Below are 11,992 nucleotides of genomic sequence, written 5' to 3'. Positions count from 1 at the left end.
CCAGGCCAGGCCAGGCCAGACACAGGCCAGACACAGGCCAGGCCAGGCCAGGCCAGCCAACAGCTCCAGCCAGCCAGCCAGTCAGCCAGTCAGTCAGTCAGTCAGTCAGTCAGTCAGCCAGCCAGCCAGTCAGCCAGTCAGTCCAGCCAGTCAGCCAGTCCAGCCAGTCAGTCAGCCAGCCAGTCAGCTCAGCCAGGCCAGGCCAGGCCAGGCCAGGCCAGCAAAACACGCGCCAGACAGGCTGGCGGCCAGGCCAGGCCAGGCCAGGCCAGGCCAGACACGCCAGGCCAGGCCAGGCCACACACAGCGCTCAGGCCAGACACACGCCAGTCAGCCGGTCATCGGGTCGGTCGGGCCTGGTCAGTCGGCTCACCGGTCATCGGTCATCGGTCATCGGGCCGGCCGGCCGGTCCGGTCATCCGGTCATCGGGTCATCGGGCCGGTCACCGGGCCATCGGTCATCCACCGGGTCAGGCCAGCCAGGCCAGGCCAGGCCAGGCCAGCCAGGCCAGGCGCTGGTGCGCCGCCAGGCCAGGCCAGCGTCAGGCCAAACATGCGTCAGGCCATACAGGCCAGGCCAGGCCAGGCCAGGCCAGGCCAGGCCAGGCCAGCCAGCCAGCCAGCCAGCCAGCCAGTCAGCCCAGTCAGCCAGACAGCCAGCCAGCGCGCAGCCAGCGCCAGCGCCAGGCCAGGCCAGGCCAGGCCAGGCCAGGCCAGGCCAGCCAGCCAGGCCAGGCCAGGCCAGTGCCGCCAGGCCAGGCCAGGCCAGGCCAGGCCAGGCCAGGCCAGGCCAAACACAGGCCACAGGCCAGGCCAGGCCAAGCCGGCCTGCCAGGCCAGTACCAGGCCAGGCCAAACACAGGCCAGGCCAGGCCAGGCCAGGCTCAGGTCACCAGCCAGGCCAGGCCAGGCCAGGCCAGGCCAGGCCAGGTGCAGGCCAGGCCAGACGCCAGCCAGCCATCCAGCAACACACAGGTACCAGGCACAACGCCAGCCAGCGCCAGCCGGCCAGCCAGGCCAGGCCAGGCCAGGCCAGGCCAAACACAGGCCGACATACAGGCCAGGCCTGTGCCGGCTCAGTACAGGTTCAGGCCAGCCAGCCAGCCAGCCAGCCAGCCAGCCAGCCAGCCAGCCAGCCAGCCAGCCAGCCAGCCAGCCAGCCAGCCAGCCAGCCAGCCAGCCAGCCAGCCAGCCAGCCAGCCAGTCAGCCAGCCAGCCAGCCAGTCAGCCAGCCAGCCAGCCAGGCCAGGTCAGGCCAGGCCAAAACACAGGCCAGACATAGGCCAGGCCAGGCCGGGCCAGGCCAGCCAGGCCAGACACAACGCCAGGCCAGGCCAGGTCGCCACTACAGGCACAGGCCAGCACAGCCAGCCAGCCAGCCAGTCACCGGCCGGCCGGCCGGCCGGTCGGCCGGTCGGGTCCACCGGGTCACCGGCCCGCCCGGCCAGTCAGTCAGCCGGCCGGCCGGCCAGGCCGGCCAGCCAGATCGGCCAGCCAGTCAGTCAGGCCAGCCAGGCCAGGCCAGACCAGGTGCACAGGCCAGCGCCGCCAGGCCAGGCCAGGCCAAACATGCGCCAGACACGCTGTGTCAGGCCAGGCCAGCGTGCCAGCAGCCAGGCCAGCCAGCCAGCCAGCCAGCCAGCCAGCCAGCCAGCCAGCCAGACAGCCAGCCAGCGCCAGCGCCAGCCAGGCCAGGCCAGGCCAGGCCAGGCCAGGCCAGGCCAGGCCAGGCCAGCCTGTGCGCCGCCAGGCCAGGCCAGGCCAGGCCAGGCCAGGCCAGGCCAGGCCAGGCCAGTCACAGGCCAAGGCTGACAGGCCAGGCCAGGCCAGGCCAGGCCAGGCCAGGCCAGGCCAGGCCAAACACAGGCCAGACATAGCGTCAGGCCAGGCCAGGCCAGGCCAGGCCAAACACAGTGCCAGCGCCAGGCCAGGCCAGGCCAGGCCAGACACAATGCCAGGCCAGGCCAGGCAACACATGCAGGCCAGGCCAGACACAATGCCAGCCAGCCAGCCAGCCAGCCAGGCCAGGCCAGGCCAGGCCAGGCCAGGCCAAACACAGGCCAGACATAGGCCAGGCCAGGCCAGGCCAGGGCCAGCGCCAGGCCAGCCAGCCAGCCAGCCAGCCAGCCAGCCAGCCAGCCAGCCAGCCAGCCAGCCAGCCAGCCAGCCAGCCAGCCAGCCAGCCAGCCAGCCAGCCAGCCAGCCAGCCAGGCCAGGCCAGGCCAGGCCAGGCCAGGCCAGACACATGCGTCAGATCATTGGCCAGCCAGGCCAGGCCAGGCCAGGGCCAGGCCAGACACCAGGCCAGGCCAGGCCAGCCACGCCAGGCCAGGCCAGACACAATGCCAGCCGGGTCATCGGGTCATCGGCCGGTCATCGGGTCATCGGCCGGCCGGGTCATCGGTCATCACCGGGTCATCGGTCAGTCATCGGCCAGGTCATCGGTCATCAGGCCGGTCATCGGCAGTCAGGCCAGGCCAGCTCAGGCCAGGCCAGGCCAGGCCAGGCCAGACATGCGCCAGGCGCCGTACAGGCCAGGCCAGGCCAAACATGGCCAGCCATTAGGCCAGGCCAGGCCAGGCCAGGCCAGGCCAGGCCAGGCCAGGCCAGACACAGCCAGGCCAGGCCAGACCAGGCCAGGCCAGGCCAGGCCAGGCCAGGCCAGGCCAGGCCAGGCCAGGCCAGGCCAGGCCAGGCCAGACATAGCGCAGGCCAGGCCAGGCCAGGCCAGGCCAGGTCATTACAGGCCAGCATACAGCCAGGCCAGCCAGGCCAGGCCAGGCCAGAAAACAGGCCAGCCAGGCCAGCCAGTCAGTCCAGTCAGCCAGCCAGCTAACCAGCCAGCCAGCCAGCCAGCCAGCCAGCCAGCCAGCCAGTCAGCCAGCCAGCCAGCCAGCCAGTCAGTCAGCCAGCCAGTCAGCCAGCCAGCCAGCCAGCCAGTCAGCCAGCCAGTCCAGGCCAGGCCAGGCCAGGCCAGGCCAAACATGCGTCAGATTACAGCGTCAGGCCAGGCCAGGCCAGGCCAGGCCAGGCCAGACACAACGCCAGGCCAGGCCAGGCTCATTAGGTACAGGCCAGGCCAGCACACGCCAGTCAGCCGTCAGTCATCGGTCAATCGGCCGGTCATCGGGTCATCGGGTCATCGGTCATCCGGGTCATCGGGTCCGGTCATCCTGGTCATCGGTCATCACATCGGTCATCCGGTCATCGGTCATCGGGTCAGCTCAGCCAGTCCAGTCAGTCAGGCCAGGCCAGGCCAGGCCAGGCCAGCCAGGTCAGGCGCCGTCAGGCCAGGCCAGGCCAGCGCCAGGCCAGGCCAGGCCAGGCCAGGCCAGGTTCAGGCCAGGCCAGGCCAGGCCAGGCAGGCCAGGCCAGGCCAGGCCAGGCCAGGCCAGGCCAGATTGCGTCAGGTCAGGCAGGCCAGGCCAGGCCACGCCAGGTCAGGCCAGGCCAGGCCGTACACATGCGTCAGACAAGGTCAGGCCAGGCCAGGCCAGGACAGGTCAGGCCAGACAGGCGCCAGGCCAGGCCAAAATCGCGCCAGGCCAGACAACAGGCCAGGCCAGGTCACCAGCCAGGCCAAACACAGGTCAGACATTGCAGTCAGGCCAGCCAGCCAGGCCAGGCCAGGCCAGACACAACGCCAGGCCAGGCCAGATTACCTGCTCAGGCTCAGGCCAGGCCAGGTCAAACATGCCAGGCCAGGCCAGGCCAGCGCCAGCCAGTCAGCCAGTCAGTCAGCCAGTCAGTCAGTCAGTCAGCCAGTCAGCCAGCCAGCCAGTCAGCCAGTCAGCCAGCCAGTCAGTCAGTCAGCCAGCCAGCCAGTCAGTCAGCCAGCCAGCCAGGCCAGGCCAGGCCAGGCCAGGCCAGGCCAAACACAGTGCCAGATTACAGGCCAGGCCAGGCTCAGGTTCGCGCTCAGCCAGCCAGCCAGCCAGTCAGCCAGTCAGTCAGCCAGCCAGCTCAGTCAGCCAGCCAGCCAGTCAGTCAGCCAGTCAGTCAGCCAGCCAGTCAGCCAGTCAGCCAGCCAGTCAGCCAGCAGTCACCGCCAGCCAGCCAGCCAGGCCAGGCCAGGCCAGGCCAGGTCAGGTCAAAATCACAGGTCAGATTACAGGCCAGGCCAGGCCCGTACAGGCCAGGCCAGGCCAGACACAACGCCAGGCCAGGCCAGTCACCACAGGCTTCAGACCAGAACGCCCAGTCAGTCAATCCGGTCATCACCGGGTCATCGGGTCATCGGTCGGTCATCGGTCATCAGTCAGTCAGTCAGCCAGGCAGGCCAGGTCAGGCCACAGCCAGGCCAGGCCAGACATTGCGTCAGGTCATAACACAGGCCAGATTACAGGCCACAGGTCAGGCCGGTACCAGGCCAGGCCAGGTCATACCAGGCCAGCCGGTGATCATGCCAGGCCAGATTACACGCCAGGCCAGCGCTCAGACACTGCGTCAGCTCAGCTCAGGCCAGTCAGCTCAGTCAGTCAGTCAGCCAGCCAGCCAGCCAGTCAGTCAGTCAGTCAGTCAGTCAGGCCAGGCCAGTAATCAGGCCAGGCCAGGCCAGGCCAGGCTCAGGCCAGGCCGATAATCAGGCCAGGCCAGATCACTGCGTCAAAATAGGCTAAGGCAGGCCAGGCCCACGCCAGGCCAGGCCAGGTACCAGGCCAAACATTGCGTCAGACACCAAGGTCAGGCCAGGCCAGGTCCAGACAGGTCAGGCCAGATTACAGGCTCAGGCCATACCGAACGCCCGCGACAGGCCAGCGACTACTGCGTCAGGCCAGGTCATCAGGTCAGGCATCAAACATGGTCAGTCAACAGGCTCAGGCCAGGCCAGGCACAGGCCTGGCGTCAGACACGCCCGTCAGGCCAGACACAGACCGACAACGCAGGCCTGCGGCCAAACCACAGGCCAGGTCAGGCCATACCGAACAGGCCAGCTCAACAGCCAGCCAGTCAGTCAGTCAGCCAGTCAGTCAGCCAGCCAGTCAGTCAGCTCAGTCAGTCAGCCAGGCCAGGCCAGCCTGCGTACCAGGCCTGCCAGGCCAGTGTCAGGCCAGGCCAGGCCAGGCCAGAATACAATTACAGGCGGCCAGGCGCTCAGGCCAGGTAACAGGCCAAACACGCGTCATAAGGCTCAGGCCAGGCCAGGCTCATACCAGGCCAGGTCAGGCGCCTCATCAGGTACAGGCCAACCAGTCAGTCATCAGCCAGCTCAGCCACCGTACCAGCCAGCCAGTCAGTCAGCCAGTCAGTCAGTCAGTCAGCCAAGTCAGTCAGTCAGTCAAAACAGTCAGTCAGTCAGCCAGTCAGTCAGTCAGTCAGCCAGTCAGTCAGCCAGTCAGTCAGCCAGTCAGCTCAGCCAGCCGAAAAGGCGTCAGGTCATCAATAGGCCAGCACCGTACCAGGCGGTCAAGCCACGCCAGTCGGTACCAGGCCGACTACCGCGCCAGGCCAGGCCAAAATCACCGGTCACCAGATCACAACGTCATATCGGTCATCATCGGCCCGGGTCACCGGGTCATCACCGGCCATCATCGGTCATCGGTCATCATCCGGTCATCGGGTCCGGGTCATCGGTCATCGGTCATCATCAGGTCGGGTCATCGGGTCATCAGTCAGTCCAGGCATGTTGGTCACCGTCAGTCAGTACCTACCGTACCGCGCCGGTCACCTGCGTCATCACAACGTCATACCAGGCCAGTACAGACCAGGCCCAGATCACTGCGCCAGGCCGGGTCACCGGCCAGGTCCTGCGTCATACCGGTACCGCGTCATACCGCGCCCGGTACCGTATCAGTACCAGACACATCGCGCTCGGTACCAGGCCAACGGTACCTGCGCCAGCGCCAGGCCTGCGTCATACCGGCCACCGGTACCAGCAGCCCAGGCCATACCGGCCGAGCGGTTGCGCCGGTCATAATGGTACCAGCCAGTCAAACATGTCACAAAACAAGCCTGCGCAGCGTTACCGCGTCAAACAGGCGTCAGCCAGGCGTCAGGCCACAAACAACAGCCCAGCCACCAGTCACCAGCCAGTCAGCCAGCCAGCCAGTCAGCCGTCAGCCAGCCAGCCAGCCAGTCAGCCAGTCAGCCAGTCAGCCAGTCAGCCAGCCAGCCAGCCAGCCAGCCAGGCCAGCCAGGCCAGGCCAGGTCCAGGCCAGGCCAGGCCAAACATCAGGCCGCAGTCAGCCACAGTCAACAGGCCAGCTGCCAGGCCAAGCCAGGCCAGGCCAGGCCAGACGCCAGGCCAGGCCAGGCCGGCCACATACAGGCCAGGCCAGACACAATGCCACCGCCAGCCACCGCCGGTACCGGGCCGGTCTCACCGGCCGGGCCGGGCCGGGCCGGGCCGGGCCGGGTCCGGGCCGGGTCATCGGGCCGGGTCACGGGCCGGTCCGGGCCGGGCCGGCCGGGCATCGGTCACGGCCTGGCCGGGCCGGGCCGCCGGGCCGTCAGCCGAAAATGCCAGCCAGGCCAGGCCAGGCTCAGGCCAGGCCAGACACAGGCGTCAGTGCCGAACAGGCTGGCCAGGCCAGGCCAGGCCAGGCCAGGCCAGCAGCCAGCCAGGCCAGGCCAGGGCCAGGCCAGGCCAGGCTCCAGGCCAGCCAGCCAGCAGCCAGGCCAGGCCAGGCCAGGCCAGCGCAGGTCACGCCAGGCCAGGCCAGGCCAGGCCAAAACACAGGCCAGGTAGACCAACAAGGCCAGGCCAGCCAGGCCAGACAGCGCCAGGCCAGACACAGGCCAGGCCAGGCCAGGCCGCAAGCCAGGCCAGACCACAGGCCAGGCCAGGCCGCCAGGCCAGGCCAAACCAGGCCAGACAGGCCACAGGCCAGGCCAGGCCAGGCCAGGCCAGACACAATCGCCAGGCCAGGCCAGACACAAGGCCAGGCCAGGCCAGGCCAGGGCCAAACACAGGCCAGGCCAGGCCAGGCCAGGCTGCCAGCCAGCTGGGGCCAGCCAGCCAGCCAGCCAGTCAGCCAGCCAGCCAGCCAGCCAGCCAGCCAGCCGAAGCCAGTCAGCCAGCCAGCCAGTTAGCCAGCCAGGCCAGGCCAGCCAGCCAGCCAGTTGCCAGCCAGCCAGCCAGCCAGGCCAGCCAGGCCAGGCTTCAGCCGAAGCCAGGCCAGGCCAAACCAGTGCCAGCCAGGCCGTGACCACAGGCCAGGCCAGGCCAGGCCAGTCAGCCACAGGCCAGCCAGCCAGCCAGCCAGTCCAGCCAGCCAGCCAGCCAGCCAGCTGCCAGCCAGCCAGCCAGCCAGCCAGCCAGCCAGCCAGCCAGCCAGCCAGCCAGCCAGCCAGCCAGCTTCCAGCCACCAGCCAGCCAGCCAGGCCAGGCCAGGCCAGGCCAGGCCAAACACAGGCCAGACACAGGCCAGGCCAGGCCAGGCCAGGCCAGGCCAGGCCAGACACAATGCCAGGCCAGGCTTTCAGGCCGCCACACAGGCCAGGCCAGACACAATGCCAGCCGGTCAGCCGCCAGCCGGCCGGCATCGGGTCAATGGCCGGTCATCGGGTCAGCTCGGTCATCGGGCCGGCCGGGTCATCGGGCAGGCCGGCTCAGTCGGCTATCAGGCCAGGCCAGGCCAGGCCAGGCCAGACACAGGTCAGCGCTGCCAGGCCAGGCCAGGCCAAACATAGGTCAGGAGACATGGCTCAGGCCAGGCCAGGCCAGGCCAGGCCAGGCCAGGCCAGGCCAGGCCAGACACAATGCCAGGCCAGGCCAGATACAGGCCAGGCCAGGCCAGCCAGGCCAGGCCAGCCAGTCAGCCAGTCAGCCAGACACAGCCAGTCAGCCAGCCAGCCAGCCAGGCCAGCCAGCCAGCCAGCCAGCCAGCCAGGCCAGGCCAGGCCAGGCCAGGCCAGGCCAGGCCAGGCCAGGCCAGGCCAGGCCAGGCCAGATTACAGGCCAGGCCAGGCCAGGCCAGGCCACGCCAGGCCAGGCCAGGCCAGGCCAGGCCACCACAAGGCCAGTCACGTCACCGCCAGTCAGGCCAGGCCAGGCCAGACAGGCCAGGCCAGATTACAGGCCAGGCCAGGCCAAACACCGCGGACCAGGCCAGACACAGGCCAGGCTTCAGGCCGCCAGCCAGGCCAGGCACAACATGCGCAGCCAGACACAGGCCAGGCCAGGCCAGGCCAGGCCAGGTCAGACACAGGCCAGGCCAGGCACAGACATGGCGTCAGGCCGGTCATCGCCAGGCCAAACACAGGCCAGGCCAGGCCAGGCCAGGCCAGGCCAGCCAGCCAGGCCAGCCAGCCAGCCAGCCAGCCAGCCAGCCAGCCAGCCAGTCAGCCAGTCAGCCAGGCTCAGGCCAGGCCAGCCAGGTCAGGCCAGGCCAGGCCAGGCCAGGCCAGCCGGTCAGGCTTCAGGCCAGGCCAGGCCAGGCTTCAGGCCAGCGGCCAGGCCAGGCCAGGCCAGGCCAACACATGGCTGCGTCACAGGCAGGCCAGGCCAGGCCAGGCCAGTGCCAGAAACAGGCCAGGCCAGGCCAGTCAGCCAGTCAGCCAGCCAGTCAGTCACCGTCAGTCCCAGTCAGCCAGGCCAGCCAGCCAGCCAGTCAGTCAGCTCAGCCAGCCAGCCAGTCAGTCAGCCAGCCAGTCAGCCAGTCAGCAGTCAGTCAGCCAGCCAGCCAGTCAGCCAGCCAGTCAGCCAGCTTCAGGTCAGTCAGCCAGTCAGCCAGTCAGCCAGCCAGACACAGCCAGGCCAGGCCAGGTGCCAGTCAGCCAGGCCAATACACTGGTCGTCACATCGGCCACAGGCCAGGGCCAGGCCAGCCAGGCCAGGCCAGGCCAGGCCAGACACAACGCCAGGTGGCTTCAGGCCAGGTCACTTCAGGCCATAAGGCTCAGCCAGGCCAGACACAACGCCAGCCTGAGTCATCGGTCGGTCATCGGGTCACCGGGTCATCATCGGGCCGGTCATCGGTCATCAGGTCAGGCCAGTCAGGCTCGGGTCATCATGGCCGGTCATCGGGTCAGGCCGGGTCACGCCACTATCGGTCATCGGGTCAGCCAGTCAGACGTCAGGCCAGGCCAGGCCAGGCCAGGCCGATTACCAGGCCATTCGGCGGTCAGGCCAGGCCAGTCCAACACATAGCCAGCCCGGTGACAAACACAGGTCAGGCATACAGGCCAGGTCAGGCCAGCTCAGTAACAGGCCAGGCCAGGCCAGACATCACGCACGCCAGATCATATTGTAACAGGCCAGGCCAGACAACAAGGTACCAGGCCAGGCCAGCCAGGCCAGCTCAGGCCAGCCAGGCCAGGCCAGTCAGCCAGCGCGACAGGCCATACCAGGCCAGGCCAGGTGACATTGCACCGCCAGGTCAGGCAGGCTCAGGCCAAACCAGGCCGAAGGTCACACAGGTCAGGCCAGGCCAGGCCAGTCAGTCAGCCAGTCAGCCAGGCCAGTCAGCCATAGCCAGCTCAGTCAAACATGCCAGTCAGGCCAGTCAGTCAGCCAGCCAGTCATGTCAGCCGTCACCAGTCAACAACAGTCAGCCAGCATACAGCCAGTCAGTCAGCCAGTCAGCCAGTTCAGTCAGCTCAGTCAGCCAGTCAGTCAGCCAGTCAGTCAGTCAGTCAGTCAGTCAGTCATTAGCCAGTCAGCCAGTCAGCTCAGTCAGTCAATAGCCAGTCAGCAGTCAGGCCAGGCCAGGTCAAACAGTCATTCGAGGTCAGACACAGGCCAGTCATCAGGCCAGGCTCACTGCGTCATACCAGTCAGCCACAACGCCAGGTCAGGCCAGGTCATCGCTGCGCTCAGGCCAGACACAACGCCAGTCACCGGTCACCGGTCAGTCATCGGGTCATCGGTCATCGGTCATCCGGGTCATCAATCGGGTCATCGGTCAGTCACCGGTCATCGGGTCATCATCGGGTCATCATATATCATCGGGTCAGCCGCCGTCACCGGTCATCATCGGGTCATCGGTCATCGGTGTCAATCAGTCAGTCATACCACGGTTTCAGGCCAAATTGCGGCCAGTCATAGTACCGCGTCATACCAGTCAGTCCAGTCAGCCAACAGGCCAGGCCAGTCAACAGTACAAGGCCGGTACCAGGCGTCAATGGCCTACCAGGCCAGCGTCATCAGGCCCAGGCCAGGCCACCGCGCTCAGGCCATACCGGCGTCAGGCCAGGCCTCAGTCAGGCCAGTCGGTACCATACCGCGCCCAGGCCAGGTCATACCAGGCCAGGCCTCAAACCAAACCAGGCGCAGATCAGCGCTCGGTACCAGGCCGTACCGGCTCCAGACAAACCAGTCAGCGCCAGATTACAGCAGCCAGGGTCAGCGTCATATCAAAACATGCGTCAGGCCGACACTGCGCTCAGTACCAGTCAGCCGGTCCAGGCCAGCCCGTTCATCAACTGTAACACGTCATCAGGCCAGTCAGTCAGTCACCAGTACGCCAGGTACCAGGCCGTTTGCGCCTCACGTACCGGTACCAGTACCAGGCCATCAGCACAGGCCAGGCCATCAGCCCGCCGCTGCCAGGCCTGCCACAGTCAACAGCCAGCATCAACGTACCAGCCAACAGTACCAGGCCAGTCAGCCAGCCAGTCAGCCAGTCATGCAGTCAGTCAAATCACACCAGCATCAGTCAGTCAACAGCTATCAGTCAGTCAACCAGCTCAGGCCAGCCAGTCAGCCAGCCAGTCAGCCAGCCAGTCAGTCAGTCCAGCAACAGCCAGTCAGCCAGTCATCGGTCATCAATCAATGCGTCATAATCATCGGCAAACGGCCCATACCAGGGTCAAACCGGTCAAGGCAGCGTCACAATATGCCCAGGCTTCAGGCCAGGCCTGGCCCGGCGCCTGCGGGCCTCGTTCGCGGTGACCAGGTACCCAGTCAGCCAGTCAGTCATGACAGCTCAGTCATCAGTCAGTCAGCCAGCCAGCTCAGTCACCGGGTCAGGGCCCGGTCATCAGTCAGCCAGCTCGGGTCAGTCAGTCAGTCATCAGTCAGCCTCAGCCTCAGTCACCCAGCCAGCCAGCCAGTCAGGCCAGGCCCGTACTGCGCTCAGGTCAAAACACAGGATACAGACAGTCACGGCGCTCAGGCGCTCATACCGGCGTCAGGCCAAAGCCGAAGATCACAACGCCAAGGGCCAGGTCACACCAGTCAGATACGACGCCAGTCAGCGGTCATCATCGGTCATCATCGGTCATCATCGGTCATCGGTCATCGGTCAGTCAGCCAGTCATAACAGGCCGAACAGCCAGACTGCTGCGCCGCCGAACAGGCCCAGGTCAAACACAGGTCAGATCATACCGTACCAGAAACAGGCCTTCCGGTCATTGCGTCAAGACAACGCCTGCGTCATACCGGTGACCATACCGTCGAATTCATACCAGCCAGTCATCAGTCAGCCCAGTCAGTCAGTCAGGCCCAGTCAGTCAGCTCAGTCAGTCAGTCAGTCAACAGCCAGTCATCAGTCATACCAGCTCATACCAGTCATACCGGTACCGGTACCGTACCAGGCCTGTACCGGTACCGCATCATTGCGTCATACCGTACCACCAGGCCATACCGAACCACGCGTCAGACCACCGCGTCAACAGCTCGTGCCCAGGTCATGACTGCGTCAGGCCCGCATCATTGCGTCATACCGTACCGGCAACGTACCAGGCCCAGACACGGCGTCATACCAGGCCCGGCCATACCGGTATCAAACACGGCGCTCATGACACGCGTCATACCGTACCAGGCTCAGGCCCAGTCAAGATCAACGCCCATGTTCGTCATAATATTCGGTACCGTACCGCGTCAAAACACCGGTACCAGCCTGCGTCATCATACCAGCCCGGTCAGCCCAGCCAGTCAGTCAGTCAGTCAGCCAGTCAGTCAACAGCCAGTCAGCCCAGCTCGAGGCCGGTACCACCGGTACCGCGCGCCTGCGCTCAGCCGCACCAGCCTGCGTCATACCAGGCCAGATCATTGCGCGGCCCAGGCCTGCGCTTCAGGCCAGGTCAAACCACGGCGTCAATACGGCGC

The 11,992-nt window shown here is 66.9% G+C and overlaps 2 protein-coding genes across 2 annotated transcripts in view; both read left to right on the top strand.

Moving 5' to 3' along the window:
* Nucleotides 1-5,917, top strand: part of LOC124278498 (glutenin, high molecular weight subunit DX5-like) — a 6,672-nt gene extending 755 nt beyond the window's left edge. The window contains exons 3-9 of the mRNA XM_046714200.1: nt 365-557; nt 813-1,079; nt 1,229-1,617; nt 2,350-2,585; nt 4,115-4,477; nt 4,615-4,953; nt 5,387-5,917. Coding sequence (XP_046570156.1) covers nt 365-557; nt 813-1,079; nt 1,229-1,617; nt 2,350-2,585; nt 4,115-4,477; nt 4,615-4,953; nt 5,387-5,917 — 2,318 coding nt within the window. The remainder of the gene's footprint in view (nt 1-364; nt 558-812; nt 1,080-1,228; nt 1,618-2,349; nt 2,586-4,114; nt 4,478-4,614; nt 4,954-5,386) is intronic.
* Nucleotides 5,918-5,936: 19 nt separating this feature from the next.
* On the top strand, nt 5,937-11,577 carry LOC124278497 (spidroin-2-like). Its single transcript, XM_046714199.1, has 7 exons — nt 5,937-6,048; nt 6,176-6,543; nt 7,426-7,597; nt 8,365-8,551; nt 8,754-9,551; nt 10,009-10,653; nt 11,022-11,577. Exons 1-7 carry the CDS (start codon nt 5,937-5,939, stop codon nt 11,575-11,577), a joined length of 2,838 nt encoding a protein of 945 aa, XP_046570155.1.
* The last annotated feature ends 415 nt before the right edge of the window (nt 11,578-11,992 follow it).

This window comes from Haliotis rubra, unplaced genomic scaffold (genome assembly GCF_003918875.1).
Source record: "Haliotis rubra isolate DU_JTF1 unplaced genomic scaffold, ASM391887v1 Scf2386, whole genome shotgun sequence".
Classification (NCBI taxonomy): Eukaryota; Metazoa; Mollusca; class Gastropoda; order Lepetellida; family Haliotidae; genus Haliotis; species Haliotis rubra.
Note: the sequence above shows the minus strand (reverse complement) of the source record. Positions and strands in the feature narration are given on the sequence as shown.

What these genes read in the sequence shown, in the direction of transcription:
- LOC124278497 (XM_046714199.1), top strand. Translation starts at nt 5,937, where the DNA reads ATGTCACAAAACAAGCCTGCGCAGCGTTACCGCGTCAAACAGGCGTCA. An exon ending in GCCAGTCAGCCAGCCAGCCA is followed by an intron (nt 6,049 to 6,175) that starts GTCAGCCGTCAG and finishes GCCAAACATCAG; the next exon opens with GCCGCAGTCAGCCACAGTCA. An exon ending in TCAGTCAGCTCAGTCAGCCA is followed by an intron (nt 9,552 to 10,008) that starts GTCAGTCAGCCA and finishes CATACCAGTCAG; the next exon opens with TCCAGTCAGCCAACAGGCCA.